Raw genomic sequence first — 24,671 nt, forward strand, 5'->3', positions numbered from 1 at the left:
AAGCTCCTACAGTAGCTTCCTGGCTTGTTTTCCCATCTTCTCTTCCATACTCCAACCAGACCTATCTCAGTTTAATATAAATGTGGAGTTATGACTTACCTGCTTGAAGTCTCCATTGCTTCCTTCTTGCCCAAAGGCAGAGACTGAACGTAGTCCTGCAATAAAGAACTTGTACAAATTCCCCAGAGCCTACCTTACTAGCCTCACCTCTTGCTAGTTATGCTGCATACCATCCTTTAAACACACCATTCTCCTTTGCACTTCTAGGTCCTAACACACGCTGTCTCCTCTGATTGGAGTAATAATAATTGCAGTGAATGGTTATTGACTACCTACCCTGTACCAAGCAGAGTTCTGTGCTGTGCAGTCTGCACAGATTAGTTCATTTAATCATTAACTTTATGAAGAAGGTTTTAGTATTCTCCCTGTATAAGAGATGGAGAAACCCAGGCTTAGGGAAGTGATATACTTAACAGCAGAGTTGGGTAATTCCAAGCTGATGCCCTATATTTGGCAGGAAAGTGACATCGCACACATGTAGGTAACTTAGAAGAAACCACCTTTACTCACCCAGGAGGGAGAGATGGGGGAATAAAGAGAGAAAGAGAGAGAAAAAAAGGAGAAAGATAAATAGCGTGGGTGATCTGCCTGCCAGTCTACTCCATGCATATGTGCTTCCAGGGGGGAGAGGGCAAGGCAGGACTCTGCTGTTACCCACGTTTTCTGGGCCCCTCGTACCGGGAGCGCTTTGCTGGCTCAGTGTGATTACAGTGTTTACTTATTTACAACGTTCATGTGACATAGCTGCCCAGACACATGCCAGAGACTTCCTGGGAGATGGTGCATCCACCTCCCTGCAGGTTTTCAGGGCTGCCTTTGACTGTGTATAACTCACCTGTTACAAGCTAACTCTCCAGTGCCTGATCCAGGAACGGGGTGAGACCCCGTGGTCCTGCTTCCTTTTCCCACTTTCCCACCTGGCAGACACCTGCTCATCTCTTCCAACGCAGGTCACACACCACCTCTGGGAAGCTTTCCCCACTTCCCTTGGAAAGAACCTTTCCTCCCATCTGGGCTCCTGCAGCACCCTGTACACGTTTGTTTCCGCGCTCTCCCCTGTTGCCTTCTAATGATTTGTTCATATATCATGTTCCCCAGCTGGGGAGCGGATTCCTCATTAGAGCCCTTTTCTCCCTTCTTTCTCCAGTATGTGCTACAATCCCGTCTCTGTAGCAGCAGGAACTTTTCTTCTTTGTTTGGTTGTCAGGAAGGCAGGTCTCTGTGCCGTCTAGAAAAAGGAGTAAGATAAATTCTGAATGGCTGTTTTAATCAGTCATGTTCTTACAGAATCTGGAGACAGAAAATAATCTATTATATCTATATTCTCTTTCTGTCTCTTGCGTTTCTTTGTTCTTTCTATGGGGTTGCTATTTGATCATAGGTCTTTTAGAAGCCAGTTACTGCAAGGGTAATGTGGTCCGTCAAGTTTTCCTCATTAGATCTGTGTAAACATTTTTAAAAAATCTATTTTCATACCCAGATTAAGAGGTCTCCATCAGGCCGCCAAATCTGCCCCCCCCCAAACCCTGAAACTGGCACCAAGCCTGAAGAGTTTCCAGGTTATCCTTCTGTTTTTCTATCTTGTGAAGGATGTGGTTTTTGGTTGTGTGATTCTTTTTAAGCTGCTTCATTTGTTTTTGGACTGATTAATAGCATAGCTACCCAAACTTGGACATAAACGTTAAATTCAGAATCTCTGGAAGCAGCAGCACGAAGACACCAATTAGTTCATGTTTTCCATATGAATGGAACTCAGACACACAATCCCTGCTTTCTTGTTTTCTCTCTCACCCTTGACTATGCTGGCAAACCTTGCTTTCCTTTTGGATATACGGGGATTTGTTGGGAACAAAAAACCTTTTCCTGTACTTCACCTGCTGGATGGAATGAATAAAAGCCTCAGGGGAAGATCTAAATATTTAACAAATATAACCTCAACCCCCGAAGTTTTAAGTCTGGAATACATTTTACAGTCCAGATTTGAACCCAGGCCAGAAACATGCATGCTGATACTGATTATTTGTGTTCTTTGGCAGAGGGTCTAGAGAAGTGATATAAATTCAGTTGTGTGGGGAAGGCAAAGGGGAGAGAGAATGATCGTGTAGATATATTTAGCTTCCACTTGGTTACCTACACGTGCTGGAGGGTGGAGTCCACCTGCCTTCCCTCTTCCATCGCTGACCTCTGCCTTGCTGGCTGGCTCAGTGCACCCTCAGTAGAAAGTCCACCCTCAGTGGAAAGCACGTGCTTTCCACTCTTGAGCCTCACTGGCACTGTGCTCCCTCCTGCCACAGGGCCTTAGCACATGCTGGTGCCTCTATCTGGAATGTTCTTCACAGCACACACTCCACCTCTTTACCTAGTCAACTCTTACTCTTCTTGCAGATATCAGCTCACTTCCTCAGGGAAGCCCGCGAAGTTAAATTCCCCCCATTGTATATTCTGAGGGCACTGAATACTTCTCCTTTGTAAACACCTGTCACACTTGCAATTTTACATTCCCCTGTATGAGCCTTTGTGTGAATAGTTTCCTAGGGTGTGGCATATATATATGGGAAAGATGATATGCAGGTGTTTATTTTTTTCTTTTAAAGTTCTATGTTTAATAAATACTAAAAACAAATCTATGTAGTAGTAGCTTATCCCTTTGTGAATATTTCTGCTTGCAGTAGGCCTAAAGTAGATAAAACTGGGAATCCACCTTTCATAAGCCATATGAATGAGAAGTACCGCGATCAGGCAATGGGCATATAGGCAAACATTTTGGAAGCAGTATGCAAATGACTGAAATTTGGGAAATAGTATGTTCATATGTTTCCCGTCACTAGAACGTAAGCTCCAAAAGAGAACCTCTTTGTGCACTGTTGCACCCACCAGGCCTGGTGCATATTTGGGCCGTCATAAATATTTATTGAAAGGCTGGACAGGTGATTGAATGAGCAATTTAATGACTCAACAGGTGCCCCTCCCAGTGACATCAGGCCAGCCGCAGGTCAGATGAGTAGAAAGAAGGCCGAGATTTCTCTTGAGGGTCATCCACATGGACGCACGCAGTAGAGACAGGTTGGAACTTTGTAGACTTAGAACATTCAGCTTTGGATACCCACAGACTGTATAGGGTCACGGGGCTGTGGGGGACCTTTGCAGTTACCCTGCTCAGAGCAGTGCCTCGAGCATCCTGGAGAAGTGTTATCCCAGACAAGCTTCTCTGATAGCAGACTCCGTGATGAAGATTAGCATGCCAGAAGTTTATTAGGGATCTTAGGATCAACACCTGTAGGAAGGAAGGAGGCAGGACAGGGCAGAAGGAGAAGTTGAGGCAGTCTCAGTGTAGAGGCCTCAGCTGACTTTATGAGAAGGTCTGAAGCTGGAATGATCCTTCAGGGCTGCCCGAAGTTGGCCGGGCAGTTATGTCCATACGCAGGCCACCTCAGAGGGGCGTGCTCTTGGGCAAGGCGGCTCTCCTCACCAAGGCCATCTACCTGCAGGTAATACTGTCAGCAGCTGGGAGGGTCATTTCTGAAGGGAGACCTGGATGATGCCACACAGAGTCGACCATAGGTGCCCATCCAGGCTTCGAGGCGGGAGTGGCAGATGTCAGTCACTGTCTGTGGATGTGCTTCAACCATGGTTGGAATGGCTGTAGTTGTTAGAAATGTTTTCTGCTTTATACCGAACCAAAAATCGCTTCCTCGTCAAGTTCCAAATACCTGTATTCATTTTGGCTATGACCAAGAAAAACAAAATGAGCCTTGAACGATCTGAAGAGAGCCATAATATCTCATTTTAAATCTTTCCTTGACTGAACTCACCTCATTTCTTCCACTGTTTTTTTGGCATATGCTTTTCTGGCCCCTTACTCTTCGTCTTTTAGCCTCCCCGTAACGTGTTTTTAAATTTGCGAAACTTAATATGCAGCATCTGAAATGAGACGCAGTAGCCCAGATGTGGCCTAACCAGCTCAGACTACAGTAGGACAATTCCGTAACGTAATCTGTGCTTTACAGAAGTAAGCTTGGAGGCAGTTAAGATTCTTGTGTCTTTTTCAAATGAATTGCTGTGAAGCAACCTCTCTCCAAATGTAAGTTCATGAAAACAATCACTGGGAACCTAAATGGAGACTCTAAAAGATCATTTTAAGCCCTATCATATTACATAGTGTGTATAATCATATTTTAATAAAAATAATAGCACATGTTTATTCAGTCCTTATCATATGCCAGATATTGTGTTAAAAATTCTTGCATGTCTCCATCTCATTGGAACCTCCCAACAAGCCTGTGAGGTTGGTACTGTGTGTATCCTCATTTTACAGAGGAGGAAACAGAGGGCAGAGGGTTAAGTAACCTGCCCCAAGTTACCAAATCAGTAGATGGAAGAGCCAGGACTCCAACTCAGCCAGTCTGACCCCAGAGTTACCTTCTTCTGTATGTGGGTAGTACTTTGGTTTGGGTGATTTAAATGAGTGACTGACTTAACAATATCTAAAGGAAGTACCTTGAACATACAGAGAAGCTTAGAGGGCTTTAGAAAGATGGCATTTTTTAAAGGGACAAAGCTGAAAACACTTGATGCTTTCACGTAGGGACTTTCTTCACTGCTGTCAGAAGCTTTTTAAGGGTGAGGACCGCATTTGTTCATCTTCTCATTGTGCCCAGCATGGTATTTAAATCATGTTTTGATACTGGAGCTGGACCATGTAATCATTGCTCCTTTGCCAGCAACCAACTTAAGGTTTGTCAGTAGAGGGCGCTGGAGGGCCACTGCGAGAGGAAGGGGCTTTTCCCTGCGGTTCTTGCGCTTTTCTTCTTGCTCCTGTGGCCCAGTGGCCACTGTGCAGCTTCCTGCTGGAGACCTGGTGGTACACGACCTCCAGTGAGTGTCACTGGCACCCCAGCAAGTTGCTTCCGGAGTTTCACCAGTGTTCCAGTGGGAAGCTCCCTGAAGCACCGTAGTGAGATACTCCATCCCCTGTGGGCCATAGCCCATGAAGTCTGAATCTCATTCTCCAGAGAAGGGCCCCTCGCAAATTTGTTCCTTCCTTGAATACTTTCCTCAGCCTTGGGGATAGTAACGGCTCCCTACATCTGCTGTTCCACTTATCTTCAGAGATCGCTTTTCCCCTTTGTAGTCAATCCCTTTTTACTAGTTAAAAATTCTTTCCATTAACATTTTCCTGTTTAAATTATTGCCATGGTTTCTGTCTCCTGATCAGACCCTGACTAACCCAGTGCTAGACGCTCAGTAGGCAGTGGGTGAATTAGTGGGGAACTGAGGAAAGATGCTTCCTTTTCAATTTATTGCTGCTGTTCATCTTGCGGACTGGACTGGATGGACTAGGCTTCTGCCGTATCGAACTCTCCCCAGATGTTTAAGTTGCTTGGGAGTTACATATTTTCAAGCAATCTGTAAAACCATCTCTCGTCTTCACTCCAATTAAATATTATGTGACATGTTCCAGTAGCACCAAGGATAAAGAGACCAGTTTCTCTCTCATTTGTCCCCTCTGCACAACCACCCTGGATTGGGTTTTTATCCTGTATTTCATCAGAAATAATCTGGCCAGTTCTAAAACAAACACCATTTCCCAGGTCAGATGCAGGGATCCTAACGCAGGTGCTCCTATTTTGAGAATGCCATAGATTTTACCGTTCATTTCTATAGGAACTGATGGAACTCTGAATGCAATTGACATTCCCAGGCTATGAGCAGTCCTGCTTCTACAATTTACACAAAACATGTTAATATGGAATAACATTCCTATAACTTATTTTGGAGAAAATGTTTGGGGCTGAGGCAAATCAGTAAAATAATCTGGCATCTTGCTCTTATGTATCGCTAGGTCACACAGAAAATTTTTCTCCTGAGGCAGGAAAACATACGAAAATCACAATGACATGTGTTTCTGTGATGATCTGCACAAATTGCCTGCCTACAGCTACATCCCAGAAGCTGCAGCCAAGTGCACCAGATCCTGACACTGAACACAGTTCCAAAGAGGGAATGCCCAACCCTTCATTAAGGCTGATAGAAAAGCACATCGGGGACATGGTGAGGTTTTGCTTGTTTATATAATAAAATAGACACCAATGTTTAGCTGCTGAGTGTATAAATTTAGCCTGTGTGACAGTGGGAAGCCAAGAAGGAAGGAAGCAACTTGGGAAGTACACCCTCCCCACATCACAGACATTCTCAGACCCCCCAGAAGACCCCAAAACACCAAAACAAGGTCCTACAATATACGCGTTTTTTAAAGCGAATCCACTCTCTGGCTTCAGGCTGTGTGTGACCTGGTTTCTCTCTTTAATTTTATAGCTGTTGGTGGAAAGCTAACAGCGTAGTATGTCATGGTCAATATGTCAACCGCAAAGTGGGTACCATGTTACAGAAGGATCCCAAGACGCACTTAGTACATTTCCCTTGTAGCCTGAGAGGATATTAGATGAATCCTGGGGATCTGGAGCGTCCGATGTCAGATCCCCACGTCTCAGGTGCTAAGTTGTCTGCCTAGATTTTAGAGTAAATTTTACGTATGGTGGCAAAGAGAGTCTTTCTGGGGGTGAAGAGCAGGTTTAGGGAGCCAAGTAGGAAGGAGGGGCGGTGTGCCACTTTTTATGAGCTATCATTTCAACTTTTAACGCTTGTCAAACAAATCCTCAGGAATTTTGAAATGGAAAGCATACACGTCCCACTGCCTACCTGGGCTTCTTACTTTGCACTACTGCTCCTGAAAAGCATTTTTTTTTTAATTTGTGAAAGTCGAGTTAAGGGCGCATCTTTGTTTAGTGTGTCACTTTTACCATGCTTATTAATATGCTAACAATCCCAAAGCGATTAAGGATTTGGGATTCCCCTCCCCCCTTTGCCACAGGGCAGGCAGGACGTCACTCAGAGAACTATGAAAGGTGACTTCGTTTATATTTTTCTCTTTGCAGTCCAGTTCCCCCGTAAGAGGCCAATTCTCAGTCACCCTAACCCCTCAAACATTTAGGGCACAGGGTTACACTTTTCGGTTGGTTCAGCAAAGATGGGAATTTTTGAATCTCTGAATAAGATATAGTCTGGTAGCAATGATGTTTATCTTGTGACTGAGTCATGAATGGTATACTCTTTTTTTTTTTTTTAGGTAGATAAGAGCGTCATTTCCAAAAAGTGATGGAGGCTGGGGAGGATGCTCAGAGGCCCTGGGTTTCTAGTCTTTTCCTGGCTCAGTCCACTTTTCATGTATTGTTTAGAAATGGTTACGAAGTAGGAATTGTTGGGGCTAGAGAGAGGAATGAAGTGAAGACTGTGGGAGTTAAGGAGGGAATGACCTCAAGCCCCAAAGTGATGAGAATTCCGTAGCAGGGGAGAGGGTCAAGGTCTCCGGGGCTCTGAGAGCAGAAATCTGCTAAGACCAGCATTGGAGGCAGCAGTGGCTGCCTGTGGGGTCTGCATCATTGCATTCATATTGCATTAGTAGCAAACCAGCTAAAAGAATCCACGATGCCCTCAAAACAGGTGGTTCGTGGGTAACAGGAAGTCCCCTTGTACTGTTTATTCAAGAACAAACCGTGCCTTTGAAAACACTAAAGTCATAATACAGGATCCTGGTAGAGTCTGGTCATCTTTGGGAAGAAGAATGGTTACATTAAGCCAGTGTTTTTCAAACTGTGGTTGTGACTGAATGTCATGACCCCATTTAATTGATCTTTGACCAGCCTCTTTTAGGGGAGTGTAATAGAAAAATCTCAGAGCATTTCATATATATAATTTTGCGACATTTTTTGGTTTCAGTTGTGTGTATGTTAAAGGTAATATATGTGCTGGGTTGGAAAATGGGATAGAAAAAATGAAGTTCTTACAGTTGCTCAAGCTCCAACAAGTAGAAAAATACTGCCTTAGGCAACTTTAAAAAGAAAAGGAGGGATTGATGGTGATATGTAATTCGTTGAGTGAGCAAACACCGCCCAACTGTTTTTTATAGATGCATGTGTATATGTGAGCATGCATGCATATGTAAGTGTGTGCATATGTTTGCATGTGTGCGAGTGTGCATGTGTGTGATCTGATTCTGCCACAATGTCTAGGCAACAGTGTACTTCCTCCTAAGAATAAGAAGTCATAAGATTCAGGAGTTTATTTGAGGAGATGTTTTTCAATGTGATAATAATTTCAGAAAATCTGATGGGCAAACCTCTAGCCCCACATCAAGGTCCTGGAGATGCAAGAGATGCACCTCTTGCCATTGACTTAAAATTGTAAATAAGTCCTTAAAATTTTTTTCAGGTCCCTGTATTTTTGCCGAAGCGCAAACTGGTCAGCTTTACGATAGTAGCATAATTTCATGGGCTACGGATGAAGAAATAGTGTCAGCTGAGTTAGTTATGGTCCTTGCTTCAGGGGGCAAACTTCCTGAATATATTTCCCTAATGGATCCCTAGAAAAGCACCATGATTGCCTTAGGTTTCCAAACAAAATGAAAAATATTCTTCCTAGCAGCCTTCAAAGTTTCATATCTGATAACAAGCTAAGTGTAGAAAACCAAGCAGCCACACCTCAGGGATGCTGGCTAAGTCCTTCAATAGGAAGATGAGACATGATGATGCTCAAAAAGTCAGAGAGACATTATCCCCTATAAGTGGAACATTTATTAATATTTTTAAGGTGCAAAAAAAAAGAGAGAGTGATGTAAAATGACAGGCATCTTCTTCTTCAGAGGTCTGCTTTGTAGCCCAGGAACTTGGTTGATTTGAACAGTATGTTCTACAAGGCTGAGGGCCTGGGCTCCGTCTCTAACACAAAGCAAGGACCCTGATCTTCAGTAACATGTGATGCTCCAGTCAGTTTTTTGTAAGTCCACACTGTTGGCCATAGGAGGCTTTAATTATCACCCCTTCCAAGGAAACAGATCTCCACCACCTCCACCACCACATTGAAAACAATCCAAAAGCATATACTTTCCTGATGCTTTGTATAGAACGTCAGGCAATTCCTAACAGTTGGCCTGAAAGTGAATCCACACGAGAGGCATCTGATGGGCAGATGGCTCCAGGACTTTCTCAAGGGAGAGAGAGAGCAACAGGAATGCTCCATGTTTGAGGAACGAGAACATGTTCAAAACGGAGCAGGCAGCTGCCACTGACTCCCTCCTTACAAGACCGGACAGCCTTTTTTTTCCTGATTTGAAAGTGGTCCCCCTGAACTGACACGGTTCTGCAGTTGAAGTGTTAGGTTTACCTTGCCATGTCCTCTGACACTTCCATAGAGGTTTATCTTACGCTGGGGATTGCTAATTCTTCCAAAACCTTGGTTTCTGGGACGTGTTGTTTATTCAGCAGGAACCTACAAAGTCTCTGTTTTTACTTGACTGAAAGAAATGAATCCTCAGCATCTTGCGTCATAAATATAATGCCCTGGGAGAGAATACAGCAGCAAACCAGACACACAAGGTTCCCAGGAGCCTCAGGACCCAGTAAAACGCCTGGCACACCGTTGGCACTTACATATTCATTGAACAAATACAGGAATAGCGACTGGGCTGAGGTTGTCAAGGTCACAGTAGTACTTCCTCTCAATGCCTTGGGTCTCTGCAACCACAGACTTCCATCTCATCTGTTAGCCACAGCTTTCATTTTTTTTGGCCAATGTTATACTTGAATTTGATTCATACACTAAAAATTATGGACCATTATAAATATCTTGGATTTCCTCTGTGGGTACCTTTTTCTGGCCAAATCTTCATAGTCAAGAGATGTCAAGCCACAGTGCACTATTCCCAACTTGCCTGCAAAGATTTACTAAAATAAAATCAAATTGTCTTATCCAAGTTACAAAAACAAAAACAGTTATGAAACGTTTTGCTGTACAAATGCAGAATGATATAACTGTAGTGTTAACGTGTTTCAGTTCCACAATTGTAGTATCACACTGAACTTTCACAAATTGTCATTTTTCTTCCATTCAAAATAGTTCAGTTACTAAGGAATTACCATTCCATTAATAATTACTGCAGTTGATCATAAAACATGAGCTAGCATTCTCATCAGTTTTTATGCACAATTATATCATTGCTTAAGAATCCCCATTTGCAAAGGAAAATTTAGAACAGCACAGTGGAAAACAAAGAGAAATCTCATTTTCTAAGGTAAATGTAGTCTAAGTAGTAGATAATTGAGGAGCTTATATATCATATCCTATTATTATCATTCTCAGTGGCTGAGTGCTAATCAGTTTAACTGCCTTTGAGCTATATATTTTTAAATGTGCCTAAAAGGTATAGTCTCACAGTAAATTTAAATGGCTTATTAAAGGCCTTTACATGGCAACAGCATCATGTCAGAGATGAATGGTATTTCTAATTTGCTAGCTGCTTGGGTCAAGTTTACTTTAAGCAGGAAGCATATTTATATAAGTCACCGTCACACAAATGGCGTCTTGGGAAAAGCTGTTTGTGAGCGTTTAACGTTTTTGAAGTATGCTTTTGTATATCTTCTAAATGGGCATTTTACAGGCATTGGGCCAAAGTGCCTTAAACCCCGGCTCCTTAACTCAGGCGTGACTGCTGATGCTGCCTGAGTGCGGGAAGATCCAGGGGACGTGCATTTTTAAGGGTGTGGCCGGGAGGGTCGGGTTTGAGCCCCCTTCATTTGAATAACGCTTTTAGGGACTTTGCTACTTAAAGTACGGGGGTGGGGGGGGGAGGCAGCAGCATCTACAGCACCTGGGAGCTTGTGAGAAATGGGAAAACTCTACGGCAGACCTACTGAACCAGAACCTGCAGTCAAACAAGATGCCCATGTGATTTGTAAGCACTGCCCCAGGACCCCAAAGCCTCCGCTTTCTGGTGGCCAAGCACAGGTCATGGCATCCCCTTCTCTTTCCTTCTCACTTCTAGAACCATCCTCTTTGGAGGATAATGTCCCCTCAGCCCATGTTTCCCTTTCTCATCACTCCCACACCCACTCCCCAGACCCAAATGAATTTCCCAATACCCAGAGTCCTGGCGTTTATCAAGAACCTAGTTCTCTTCTCCACCTGACATCATCGAGGGGCTTCCTGCTGCCGAATAACCTTGGGGAGGTCAAGGCGTTGTAAGAACTCGCAAGGTTTTGCCTTCATTCTGCTCTCCTGTGCCTGAGCTTCTCAGCCTTCATTCATTGCGCCTTGAGATCCCATCCTTCTAAGCTGTCCACTAGAATCCAGTCAGTCTCCCCTTGCCATTTGAATCCCTTCTGAGAGGGGATTATTCATCCCTGTTTCCACTCATGGAAAGCTGCCTTCCTCTAACGGAGCCATAGCTTCTCTGCTAATAATCGTGGGGGATTGAAAGGATGAAAAGGAGTCATGCCAGATATTCAGGGGACTTGCGGGCAGGGTTTACTCTGTAGAGGGAATTGCATGCAGTTACAGCCCACTTGGCAGCCCTCTGCTCACACTTCATTTGGTTCCACCCATGCATTAGGAGGCTCAGCCTGCATCAGATGCCCAGAGGCAACTGGACTTCCAAACCAGACCCAGACTGGCCAGCCAGTTGGCCCCTAAAAGCCATTTGGTCCCTCGGTTCCAAACTGTGCCAGGGTGAAGGGCTTTACAAAAAAAGTGAACTGGGCGTTTAGAAGCACGTTACAAGTTTAGGCTCTGTGGGCCAGGGGTTAGCGCGGCCAACGATCAAGGGTACAATTTGGGGTCAACCGGGTGAGGACCCCTTCGGGCTCCTCTGGAGTGATCAGCACCCAGCACAGATTTCTTTAATCGGAGGAGACTGGCAGGGGGAGAAACAAGATTGCTTTCTGGCCGTAGTGAGTCCGAGGACCGCGTTTGCAGCTTCCGTTCTTCTTGAGACCAACGAACCAATTCTTTTCTGCATGCTTCTTGGATGCGTAGGTGTTGTAATGGTTTTCCTCCAACCTTTCCAGGAACAAACATTCCTCATTGGGTGTCTGCTAAAAAAAATAAAACCGGGAAAGAGTAGAATGATTAGTGAGTGGTTTTAGATCGGGTTCCTCTGTTTACTGGCTGTGTGACCTTGGGCAAATTAGTGAGGCTCTCTGTGCTTCAGTTTCTTCTTCAGCGACATTGGGAAAATAACGGAACCTGTCTCTGAGGATAGAAATGACGACTTGGAACGGGACCCAGTACATAATGAGCCTTCAATGTACATCTGCTGTTATGTAAACTCCCCTCACATCTGCTCTGCTCAGGACCCTAGAGTCTCCCACTTGGGAAATCCTGAATGACTTTAAGTACCTTAAGGGTAGAGCTGGGTCTTTTGTCTCTGCAGAGGCCTGGCACCTAGGTTTGACCATGAAAAGCATCCAAAATGGGTAAAACCAGAATGTGATGCAGTGGGGCATTCTTAAGTTCGGTCTTGAAGAATAAATGAAAACCTACCAATTATACTTTACACCCTTGTGATTTTCACCAACAGTATCAGGGTTTTACTTTAGTGTTGTTATGAACATAAATGCTTGCATAAAATGTGTCCTAAGCATAAAACATGTCCTGGAACTTAAAGGATTTTTTTTTTCAGTGAGAATAGATTTCTTTTTTTTTTTTTGCTACTCATCAAAAGACTGGTACTTGTAAAAAGAAAATCACAACTTTACTTTAAAAAAAGAAAGAAAAAATTACCCCAAAGCACACCACCCAGATATAGGCATCTACTAACAGTTGATGAACATCCTTCTGTACCTCTTTATGTATGAGCACACAGAGAGACATAGATAGGGCCATATCGATAGAAACTTAGGGTATTATCAAAATGGCATACTATGTCTGCTGTTTTAAAAATGGGTGATAAGGGCTTCCCTGGTGGTGCAGTGGTTGAGAGTCCGCCTGCCGATGCAGGGGCCACGGGTTCGTGCCCCGGTCCGGGGAGATCCCACATGCCGCGGAGCGGCTGGGCCCGTGAGCCATGGCCGCTGGGCCTGCGCATCTGGAGCCTGTGCTCCACAACGGGAGAGGCCACAACAGTGAGAGGCCCGCGTACCGCAAAAAAAAAAAAAAAAAAAAAAAAAAAAATCGGTGATAAACCTATGAAAACATATTTAATCTCACTAGCAAGAAGATGCAAATTCAAAAATGATTTAATATGTTGGCTATAATATCTGCAAAGAGCAAAAAGATTTACAAGTCTTAGTATGGGGGAGAGTGTGGGAAATAGTCACTGTCAGACACTGTTGGTGAGATAAGTTGGTGGAAACTTTGTGAGGGGACTTTGGCAATAAGTATCAAAATTTAAAATATGCATTACCCTTGACTCAGGGTTTTCACTTCTAGGAACTGACGCTTATGAGATAGTGGTATTTTCAAGGATGTTCTTTGAAGTATTGGCTATAATGGTGACATATTGGAAACAACGTAAATACCCATGGAAAGGTGATTGGTTAAGTGGATAGCGGTACATCCATACAGTGGGATCCAATGCAAATGTAAATTTATTAAGTTGGAGAGATAGTTAAAACATATTAAATAGTGCAATTACATTGAAAATATCTACCAACAGTTACTGTTTTACTAAAATTCATCTGTTAGAGTGGGAGGAATCCCAGTTCTTTGCCTTTTCTGTTTGTCAAGATTTTAGAATACATTCATTATATTTGGATATAAACAGGAGTATTAACATACATATGCTGTGTATGGACTTTGCTCCAATTCCAAGTCATGTGATCTCTATATTACCTCTTCACCCATATAGTGGTTGGTGAGTCCCTTTCTGGTGGTTTCCAGTCCTATTGTTTATTCTCTGTTTGTGGCATGTTTGTCTGTTAGACTGTCAGTCCTACTGAGGGAAGAGATGGAATCTTCTCAGCCTTGTGTCTCCCCCAAGACAAAGAATTTTGCAGATAATAGGTGCACATCAGCTAGGTGATGAATGTAATCTGATTCTTGAGTTCATGTAAAGTATTCAGAAAAGTTACCTTTGTTTAGTAAGGAACTACATAACAGGAAGTATTCTGCCCCTTTTTCATCTGTAGTCTAGTGCAGTGACAACTGGGTGAGACACTTCAGATCATTTTGGACCAAGATGGGACATAGATGTAATATTTAATTAGGTGACTCTGTTGCCTCTAGAGGAACTCATCCAGACATTATTGCTCGATGCACGTTGTCAAGGGTGGGAGGAGGTAGGCAGTTTTGGACCTGGGTGGGTTGCCCACTCTCCTGCAAGGGAGGACTCACCCCATGACACCGCTCAGTGGGCGTCAGGCCTGTGTTCTGTGATGAAGCTCGGGGCGGCCACGTCCCCCACCTGCTGTGTCTGTTACACTAGAGCAGTTGACACACAGAATGGCTGAGTCCCAGGCTGAGTCAGCAGGCCAAATTGGAGATGCTCTATCTGTGCCTCAAACAGGATTTGTCAGTGCTTACTGTGCACTTCGTGCAATGCCACGGGCCCGGGGATGAAGAGTTGATTCATGCCTATTGTTTTAATTAACTTCTTTTTTATGTTTAGCATGCTTTTTCCCAATTACATGGGTGACAGATACCAACTGTAAAAAATTTGGAAAATTCAGAAAGGCATTCATATATTATAAAATCAGCCATGTACCACTCCCAAAGATAAATATATTAATGTTTTAGAGCCTTTCAGACTTATTTTTTTTTTAATAAATATGTCCTTTCCACACACATGAATTTGTATCAGGATGGATGAATACCTAAAATGGGTTAAGAGCATGAGGCAGAGCCCTGAGATATTTTAGAACTTATCTTTATCAATGGGGGAATATAAAAATTCTTAGGCATAATATATTAATATCACCCTATGAATATGTCAGGTGAATCAGTGATGTCCAGGACTATGGTGGGAGAAGGGGGTGTCTGGAGCCTAGACGTATCTGGATTTAGGGGAGTCTTTCTCAAATTTCTATACAAGTAAGAGAAGGTTATAATAAACATCAGAATTGATTTAAAGGAGGAAAAGCCATAAAATTGTAACACATAATGCAAGAAATAATGAGGGTAAGGGATTTGTAAACCGACTGCCCTATAGCTGCCATTGCTACACCAGTGGGCGGGTTCTGTGCGTTGTCTCTCTGACTCTTCTTAAGTATGTAAGTACGCGGTAATTATCCATTACTGTCCTCGTTTCACACGAGGTTCAGAGTAGGTGAGTAACTTGCCAAAGTGGCAGAGGCATGGGATTCATTTATGAGTCTGAGATTGAATGATTGATTGGCCTATTGATTTTATTGCTGATTGGAAGGCCTGCCTGAAAAAAAAAGTCTACTCCCTATGTACCAGTCACTGCCTAGCTCCAAACCCTTTCAAGTTGTCCAAATCAATCCATATTTCAGCAAACAGCCTGCAGGAACTACCTGTTCCTCTGATGGTCTCATCTCCTGAGCCCTAGTGGGCAGCATGAAAAAAAATGAACTTGTGTTCACATCCCAAACTCTGGCTGAGATTACAGCTTCAAGAGAGAGTTTCCTTTGCCCATTGCCACTTGGCGATTTGATGTAAGTTAAAGGGAGCCCCAAACTAAAATCCCACCTACTGGGTGCCTTTTGGTAGACATCTTTCATAAAAGGGAAGAAGGGGGTTTGGTGAAGCCTTAATGTTCAATTGTTAGGCTACAGAGAAAGGATCATTGAACTCCAGAAATATTTTCAAAACCTGCAGCCATTGGCTTCAGCTCTCTTTCCGTTCAAATCGTTTACCAGAGATACCACTGGGGACAAAATCAGATTGACCCTATTCTCTTCTTTTCTCACAAAGATCAGTATGTACCGAGTCAAACATATATAAACCATTAACTAGGAGAGAGATGGAGCAGGAGATGCAGCAGGATTTTAGCTACTGAATAAACTCTTGAACTTTGCTTCTCCAGGGCAAGGATGTGGCTTACTCACCTTTGCACCCTCTCAGTACCCAACTGTACTTGGACAACAGGAGGCGTTTGCTCAATGTTTGTTGAATTAAGTTATTAAACTTTTTTTTCTTTTTTTTTTTTGCGGTACGCGGGCCTCTCACTGTTGTGGCCTCTCCCGTTGCGGAGCACAGGCTCTGGATGCGCAGGCCCGGCGGCCATGGCTCACGGGCCCAGCCGCTCCGCAGCATGTGGGATCCTCCCGGACCGGGGCACGAACCCGTGTCCCCTGCATCGGCAGGCGGACTCCCAACCACTGCGCCACCAGGGAAGCCCAAGTTACTAAACTTTTTATCCTTTTAGGTGACGCTTCCAGAATAAAAGGGCTATTTTCAAAGTTTTATGCATGAAATATCAACTGCTAGAGTCTGGGCTCTGCAATTTTTGTAAAAAGCCTTAAGAGACACACCTATATAGCCCATGGTAGATGCTCAAGAAACATTTTTGGAATGAAATAATGAAGTGGGATTGGGTATTCTGGAGCGAGTGACTGGATGAGTTACTAAAATTTCAATCAATGTTTTTTCTCTTTGTCTATGTGATAATACGTTGGAGTATTTTGAGAGAATCCCGCAAGAAACTCTTTTATGTTTGTGCCTAAAATAAGGCAGGGTGGAGGGTGGGAATCCTGCTGGAAAAAATAACAAACAGAGACTAATTGACGCTTTATAGTGTGCATCACTCCATGTAACAAGATTTCTGGAAACCTCAAACCTTGGCCGAGTCTGGAAGCATGTCAGCCTCATACTTACTGAGCCGTACAAAAGCCCGTCGGTGTCCATGGCCAAGTACTGGCCAGTCTCCGTACTCTTTATATACACCTCCCCCACGCTTTCCGCACTGAGCTGCAGCTGAACTGAAATAAAAATAACACGAGCAAAAGTAAATAAACACTAAGCTTTTGCCGATAGGGCCTGGCGGCCAAGACAGTTAGCCACGGAAAATCCTGCTCATTCATCTCACAGAGCCCTCAAGGATGAGCCTCAAATTAATCAAAACATAGAAATACAGTTCCTTTTTCTTTGCCCTCCAAAGAAAGCTGTCCATTGGGAATCATGTTCTCGAGGGAAGGAGAGATGATGGCGGGCTCGCCCACCCATCTGCCTTGTTCGTTACAACGTGACCCCACGTGCACTTTACGGGGCACTGTCACAGGAGGAAACAGCATTCACTTCCCTGGCTCCATCATCCCAGTGATCTTGGGGGGATCATAGAGTCGGCAACCGGCCAGCCTGAGGGTGTTCAGTTTCCGTTATCAACCTGCTTTGGCAGGGGTACCTTTTTATGGCCCGGGCCTTCCTGGTGGGGGAGCTTCTCGTGGACAGATGGTTATTTTTCAAAATCTGATAGTGTTATTTTCCCAGATAGAAGAGGTTCCCAGGAAGTTAGATTGCTTGGCACATAAGAAACTCAGGTAACTCACCCACAATGAAGTTCAGTCAACCCCCAACCTCTGTGGCAACCCCACTGGGATACAGGCAGAGGGGAAACCCTGGCATTTGAAAGGGAGAATGAAGCAGCCACCTGGGATGGGAATGGTGCTTCTTACCTGGGGATGATTTTGTTCTAGAGGGGACAGTTAGCCATGTCTGGAGACATTTTTGGTTTTCCCAGCTGGGGTGGGATGGTGCTACTGGCATCTAGTGAGTAGAAGCCAGGGATGGTGCTAAATAAATATCCTACAGCGCCCAGGCAAGCCCTTCTCATCAAGGAATTATTCAGCTCAAAAAGTCAATAGTGCCGAGGTTGAGAGACCTTGAAGTTGAGGGCGAGGACTGAGATACCCTGAGTTGCCTTCTTTCCATTTATACTGACTGATACTCCCATGGTGCCTTGCTCACTGCTGGATACCTTACCTCACTGGAGTCCCACTTGATAATTATTCATTTGTTCATCCTCCCCAGAGTGACTCTGGAGAGAGGTGATTTGATGGTTCCCATTTGGGAATTGAAATGAATTCTGGATTCTTCTGGAAAATTTCTTTGGTCATAGCCATTGTTATGATAAGGAGTGAAATCTAGACGGGGGACCAGTGAGCACCCAGCAGTTCTCTTGGAGTCAGCTGACCCCTCTAAGGGTTGACTTTGTCAAAGTTTGAGGCGCAAGGGGTGCTAGAAGGAATACAGGGTTTCGGTTGGCACCTCTAGACCCCTTGTTTTCACTTAATTTCTTAGAAATATATTCCCATGTTTCAGACTTGGAAACATAGAAGAGGAGATGGTGAATGTCTTCTCTCAGTCCTTCCAGCCTCCCACTCCCAACTGATGGGGCTACAGGACAGACAGGATCCTTGCCCTTCCTCTGGGGCACGTTCTCCTGGGGAGACAGAGACAAACAAGTAAACTCCTCTGAGACATTTTTTTTTTTTTTTTTGCGGTACGCGGGCCTCTCACTGCTGTGGCCTCTCCCGTTGCGGAGCACAGGCTCCGGATGCGCAGGCTCAGCGGCCATGGCTCACGGGCCCAGCCGCTCCGCGGCATGTGGGATCTTCCCGGACCGGGGCACGAACCCGCGTCCCCTGCATCGGCAGGTGGACTCTCAACCACTGCGCCACCAGGGAAGCCCCCTGAGACATATTTGGAATATATCCTTCTAGAGAGATGTTATCCCTCCTGCCTTTTTTTTTTTTTTTTCTCCTAAGCAAATGGTGAAATACCATACAGTTCTACACCTTGTGTTTTTCGCTTAACAACTGACTGGAAATCTTTCCACTTCAGTAGTTACCTTCTTTTTGCCAGTTGAATTGTGTTCCATTATGTGGCTGTACCATAATCATTTCACCACTTCCTTATTAATATGTCTGTATTTTCTCATTTCCCTCTTTTTTCCTTATCTTATGATTCATCCTAAGGGTGATACATAGTTACATCACCCTTATTGAAGATGCAGTTCTCTTGTCCTTGGAAGTCTTAGCCACAGAAACTCAGGGCCTCCTCTGGCAAGTGGTGTTTATTTAATTCACAGGAGGGAAAGCGGAAGCCACGATCTCCTTTCCCACCGGTCTTCCTAACTCCGCTTAGCTCTGAGAGGTAGGCATGAGAGCACAGACCAGAGGCCTCCCCTCTCCAGCCTCGGGTCACACCACTTGCTCCCTGAGTCATTGCCTCACCCCGAGCTCCCTCCTGCCTAAGGCTCTTGGCACACGCTCTGCCCTCTGTCTGGTATCTCCTCTCCCCTAATATTCACAAAGATGGTCCTTTTCCTTCCGGCCTCAGCCTAAAACTCCCTCCTCAGAGAGGCCTTCCCCACCCAAGTGCCCCTCCACACTCTGCACAGCAAGTCCTTTCAGCCAGGACCCCTGCCACCCTAGTCCCTGCATCATTGTCTTTCTCGGTCCCTGTTTGTTTCCTTCATGGCATTTTGTAAAGTGTGCACTTATTTTTATCGTTTAGGGCTTTACTCATTAATTTCTACCTCCCCAGGGGACTGCACACTTGGGAGAAAGGGCAGGAATCTTAGCTATCCTGTTCCTCCTTCAGTCTCCAGTGCCTCCCATAGTGCCCTGTGCTCCGGGTACAGACAGTATGCATTTGCTGAATGAATGATGTTAGGCTGATCGTTGCAGAGATGATTCTGTTGGCCCATCATCGGTAAGCTGCGCGTTTTGAATTGTGTTTCCAATGACGCTTTGTGGAGTGAAGTAGGATGGGGCCAAGTTGAGAGTTTGTAAGGGTCAAGGCTGGGCTCTGCCACTGACCAGCAGAGTGACCTTGGCTAGGCGGTTTAACCTTCAGGCTACAGTCTCCTTGTTAGTAAAATGGGAGTGGTTTGGATTCAGTCTCTAGAGTTTTTTCAGCTCTAACAGTCTAGGACTCATGTAAATACATTTAATAACAATGCTGTATACAATAGAGTATTATTTGGCCGTAAAAAGGAACAAAGTACGGATGCACGCTGCAACATGGCTGAACCTCGAAAACATGCTAAGTGAAGAAGCCACTCACAAAGGACCACATATTGTATGATTCCATTTAAAAGAAATGGCCAGCGTAGGCAAACCCATAGAGACAGGAAGTAGGTTAGTGGTAGCCAGGGGCTGAGGAGGGCCTTGGAGAGAGAAGGGGAAACTGTGGTTAAGAGGTATAGGGTTTCTTTTTGGGTTAAGAGGTATAGGTTTTCTTTCTGGGGTGATGAAAGTTGATTATAGAGATGGTTGCACAAATCTTTGAATGTAAGAAAAACCACTGAATTGCATACTTTAAATGGGTGAATTGTAAGGTATGTGAATTTATCTCAATACATTTTTTTTAATGCTCTGTATTTTCATTGGACTTCACGGTTTTCAGAGAACTTTCAAATGTATTTTGTATCAATTTCCCATCATAATCCTGTATCTTTAAGAGAGATCAAAGGAAGCGAATAATCGTTTACTGATTACCTACAATGTGCCCGGCATCATGCCGGTTTCTATCTTGATATAAAGAGTAAACAAAAGAGTTTGGACTCCAGAAGCAGACTGCATGAATTCAGATTATGCTTGGCTGTGTACTAGCTGTGTGATGATTGGGCATGGTATTTACCTCTATCTCCTTATCTATAATGATGGTATCTGCTTCATGGAATTGTGGGGTTTAATGATCTGATGCCTCGAAGTGTCCAGTACGATGACTGCCATTTTTACTGTGTTTAGGTGCCCTCATCACTCTTCACAGCAGCCCTGGAGGAAGGTGGCACTGGCTCTGTCCCACAGGTAAGGAAACTGAAGTTTGGTAAGCGCATGTTTCACCAAACATTATACTTATAATCAGGGGCACAACCATGACCAGAACCCAGGCTCACCTATTTCAGGTATCCTACTTTTTCCTGTCTTTCGTACAATACCTTGAGCTCCAGTTATCAGGGAGATTGGTCCAAATCAAGCCATATTCACTTCCCTCCTTGGTCCCCTTGTGTTCAAGGTCAGACATGTACCAGATGGCAGATGACCATCCAGGATCCCATGTCATAGCCGTAGAATTGAGTGATGTTGGTTGCCTGGGACTTTTTCTCCACCTACCATCCATATAAGTAGGTATTTAGTCAGACACATTATAGGTGCAACAAGAGTCTTAAAGGGCAAGTCCTTTTGGGTAATCCAGGAAAATCTTCTTAAACGGACGTTATTTTGTAGAGCAGTTTTGGGTTCACAGCAAAAATAAGGGGCAGGTGTAGAAATTTACCATACGCCTTCTCCCCTGCATTATCATCGTCCCCCACCAGAGTGATACAGTTGTTATAACTGATGAACCTACACTGACACATCATTATCACCAAGGAAGAGGTTTTTTTAAAGCTTTTCATTCTCTAGTCCATTTCTGTCCTATGCCTTAAATAGTGCCCGTTTGTCTCTCTGTGGGGCTAAGTAGGGTTGACTTTGCTGTCTGAGGAGTCCCGTCTTGGCTGTGTAAACGCCCCGTGGAGGTAAACATGAAGCAGAGCTGCCTGGCACAGGACTCAGTCCTCAGCCCTGAGCCCCAACACCAGGGCTGTGGTACTGTTGAGAGTTCGTCTCAAGAGTTTCCTCTGTAAATATTATTTCTCCAGGATGTCCAAGTTTCATAGCTCATTTTCACTGGATTTCTTTCTGGCTGAGTTTCTTAAGCATATATCCTTCTGCAAGCAGAGCTGGCAGGAAGGAGTAACACCCAGCGCGTTGCTCGTGTAACTGACTAGGTGTCCAACTCCCTAGTGTGACTTCATTCCAGTTTTCCAAACCTACATCCTCCCGCGGCTGCTGCTCGGGGGTGGGAAGGAGAGCGAGTGAGAGAGGGGGGCTCAGAAAGAGAGGGAGGGCCTGGCCAACAGCCTGGGTGGAAGCAGCAGCTCCTCCCTCCTGGAGCAAGCAGGGGGCTCAGGGAAAGCCACCCAGTCACCACGTTTTCATGCACTGGCCATCGTGTGCTGGGCGCTGTGCTCAGTGCTGGCAAGGTCCCTGCCTTCAGGGGCTGACACCCAGTTAGGGGTACAGACGACCCAGAGTGATCAAGCAGCACCGTAGCAAACACCCCACTTGTTTTTGAGCTAAAAGCAAACAAAAGTGCAACTACAACAAAAACTCTCTTTTTTCTCTCTCTCTCTAATTGTTTTCCCTTTCAAAGAAAAGCAGAAAATAATGTGCAGTGAAAGAAAGCAAATTGCAAAAGACTATTTATGGTAAATCCTTGATGAAATTTTTGTAAAAAACATAAAACAATGCGCATAGCTCATGAATAGATAGGGAGTAAAAGATAAAAATGTGCGCTCGATTCAGACCAAATGCATAGCAGTGGCTGCTCTGGGGAGGATGAGAAGGATTGAGGCTGGGGAGGGGAGTGGAAGGAACTTGCCCTTCATCCTAACTCTTCATTTCTTTGAAGACACAGTTCTGAGGTAAGAACAGCCAGGTGACAACAGTGGTTCACTTTGGGTGATGGGGCTGCTGATACTTTTGGGAGGTGGGGGGTGGGTAGTTGATGTGTAAAGCCTGGTTCTTGGTTGGTGGGCAGACACTCAGTTTCTTGCTGCTGCTGACCCCTGTGGTGCTCTATGACCCAGTGCAGGCTTGACCTCAGGTACCACGTAGACCTGAACGTAGGTATCTGCAAAAGGTGCGTCTTCTTAAGGGCAGACAGGGAACCAGGAAAGCTGGTGAAGGGCCACTAAAGCCACACCTGCTCTGTTCATTTTCTTCTTCCAGCACCTTCCACCAGGTTAGCACCCAGCGCACAGAGCGGGAGCATCTCTTCCCTCCCATACGGGGAATTTAGGACTTGCTCTCTATGAGCGGGAAGGTCAGTGGCTCTGTAGCATCCCAAGGATGAAGGAGCGAGTACTTTTTGAAAAACGAGACAAATCATTTAGCTCTATGGGAACTCAGTGTTCCCTAGTTCTGAAATGCGGACAGCGACTTTTGACTTAGCAGAAGAAATGGAAAGCAGTTTTTTTTTTTTTTTTTTTTCCGGTACACGGGCCACTCACTGTTGTGGCCTCTCCCGTTGTGGAGCACAGGCTCCGGACGCGCAGGTTCAGCGGCCGTGGCTCACGGGCCCAGCCGCTCCGCAGCATGTGGGATCTTCCCGGACCGGGGCACGAACCCGCGTCCCCTGCATCGGCAGGCGGACTCTCAACCACTGCGCCACCAGGGAAGCCCGGAAAGCAGTTTTTATAAAGGTACTCTAGTGATAGATACAAGTTTCTTAGAGAAATTCAAATTTATAAAGCACTGCAGGAAGGCTGGAGGCGTTTGCCTGGTGGATTCGTAACCACAGTGTCCCCAGTGGAATGCAATCCTGCTCCTTTTCTAGGCATGCATTAGGGTGTGCTGGTTTGGAAATAGCTGATGTAGCAAAAGTAAATGTCAAATAACTGAAATGTACCAAATCGCCTTTGCAGACCCTGCTCCTGCTTCATCCTTTGGACCCTCATCCTTTGGATGCCTTCATGCGTCTTTACTTAGGGGAACCTACGTAAGGAGGAATCCAGGGCTTTGAGTGGATATGCTGGTCCCCGACTAGGTGTTCTTCCTTTTTTTCCTGAGGAAATATAAGCCGGTATCTCCGGCTTTCTCTTCTGCTCCTCAGACCCTTCCATTAGCTATCAATAGTAGTTGATTCACAGTAAGACACATGATCGCTTACTTTCCAAGGATAGAAAGAAAGAACAGGAGTTAGGAGCCTGCCAGTGGCAAGAGACATGAGCCTTGGGCACCATCCTAGTATCTTCCTGTCCTGCCCTAGGAATTTTTAAAGATAAGATTACAGCCGGTGCATTCAGCAGGATGAACGTCTGCAGGTGGGGGTTCTGCTTCTGCAGCACGTTCCTCCGTGGCCTTTAAAAGAGGCCTGCGTTCCACCTCTGCTCTCCAGAGAGAGGCCAAGAGAGATTACGTGCCTGGTTTATTCTGGGTTGGAGACTTCCCGTCCTTTGCCGTGTTTACCCAACATGAGGTCACCCTCATTCAGAACTCCGTGAGGTTGTTTTATGTCAGTGGCATTTATAATTAAAATGTAGCCACAAGCCGGGCGCCGTAAAACATTAGAGAAAGACGGAGAAGAAATAAAATGGAGTTTGTGGAAGAAAAAAGTTCCAGTGGTTTAGAATAGGCGCGCGCGCACACACACACACACACACACACACACACACGAAAAAAACTTTTCTTAGAATGTGTGAAGGTGTCTGCTTCCCCTTTAGGATCTGAAAAAGGTGCCTGGGAAATTTTGATATAGTCCATGGACTGTGTGATAGTTAAAAAAAAGTTTATCTGGAAAAACCCCTTCTGTATAAGCAGATAAGGGAGCGGTGGGGAGGAGAGGGAGGGAGGCCTTCGGCATGGCATCCCGCTGGGGAGAGCGTGCCTGCCTGCCTGGACACTAGCCCCTCTTTCTGATGCCTGACAGCCTGGCCCGGCTCTGCCCACCATGGTCCTCTGAAAAGCTGTTTTCACTTTTGGCCCAGGCTTATGGGGAACACAGTGCTTCACCATTAGGTGCCGAGTGGTAGCAGAACCGGAGTCCGGACTGCACCCAGAACTAGGGGCAGGAGGGATTCACTGCAGGGAAGGAGCCTGCCCTTTCTAAAGGGCTGCAGAGTGGGGTTCTTGGGACCAGTGAACTCCTCTACTGCCTTTAGGATGTGGTTTGATTTATAAATATTTGATTGGCACACACTTTGCTCAGGAACATTTCCATTTGTGTGGTGAGTGGTGCCGGTAATCCCGCTCTCCGTGCAACCTCCTACGTGCCTGGCGAGGCGAGGGGGTGCGTGCCGCAGGAGGGGCTGCAGGTTTGGGATGCTCGTGAGC

At 45.1% G+C, this 24,671-nt stretch overlaps 1 protein-coding gene across 1 annotated transcript in view; it reads right to left on the reverse strand.

The window, feature by feature from the left end:
• Nucleotides 1-8,552: 8,552 nt before the first annotated feature.
• FGF1 (fibroblast growth factor 1) overlaps nt 8,553-24,671 on the reverse strand; it is a 102,535-nt gene continuing 86,416 nt past the window's right edge. The window contains exons 4-5 of the mRNA XM_082652334.1: nt 16,666-16,769; nt 8,553-11,984 (exon numbers count right to left, since the gene is read on the reverse strand). Of these exons, the coding sequence (XP_082508460.1) occupies nt 11,790-11,984; nt 16,666-16,769 (299 nt within the window). The 3' untranslated portion in view covers nt 8,553-11,789. The remainder of the gene's footprint in view (nt 11,985-16,665; nt 16,770-24,671) is intronic.

This window comes from Grampus griseus, assembly GCF_964374135.1.
Source record: "Grampus griseus genome assembly, chromosome: 3".
Classification (NCBI taxonomy): Eukaryota; Metazoa; Chordata; class Mammalia; order Artiodactyla; family Delphinidae; genus Grampus; species Grampus griseus.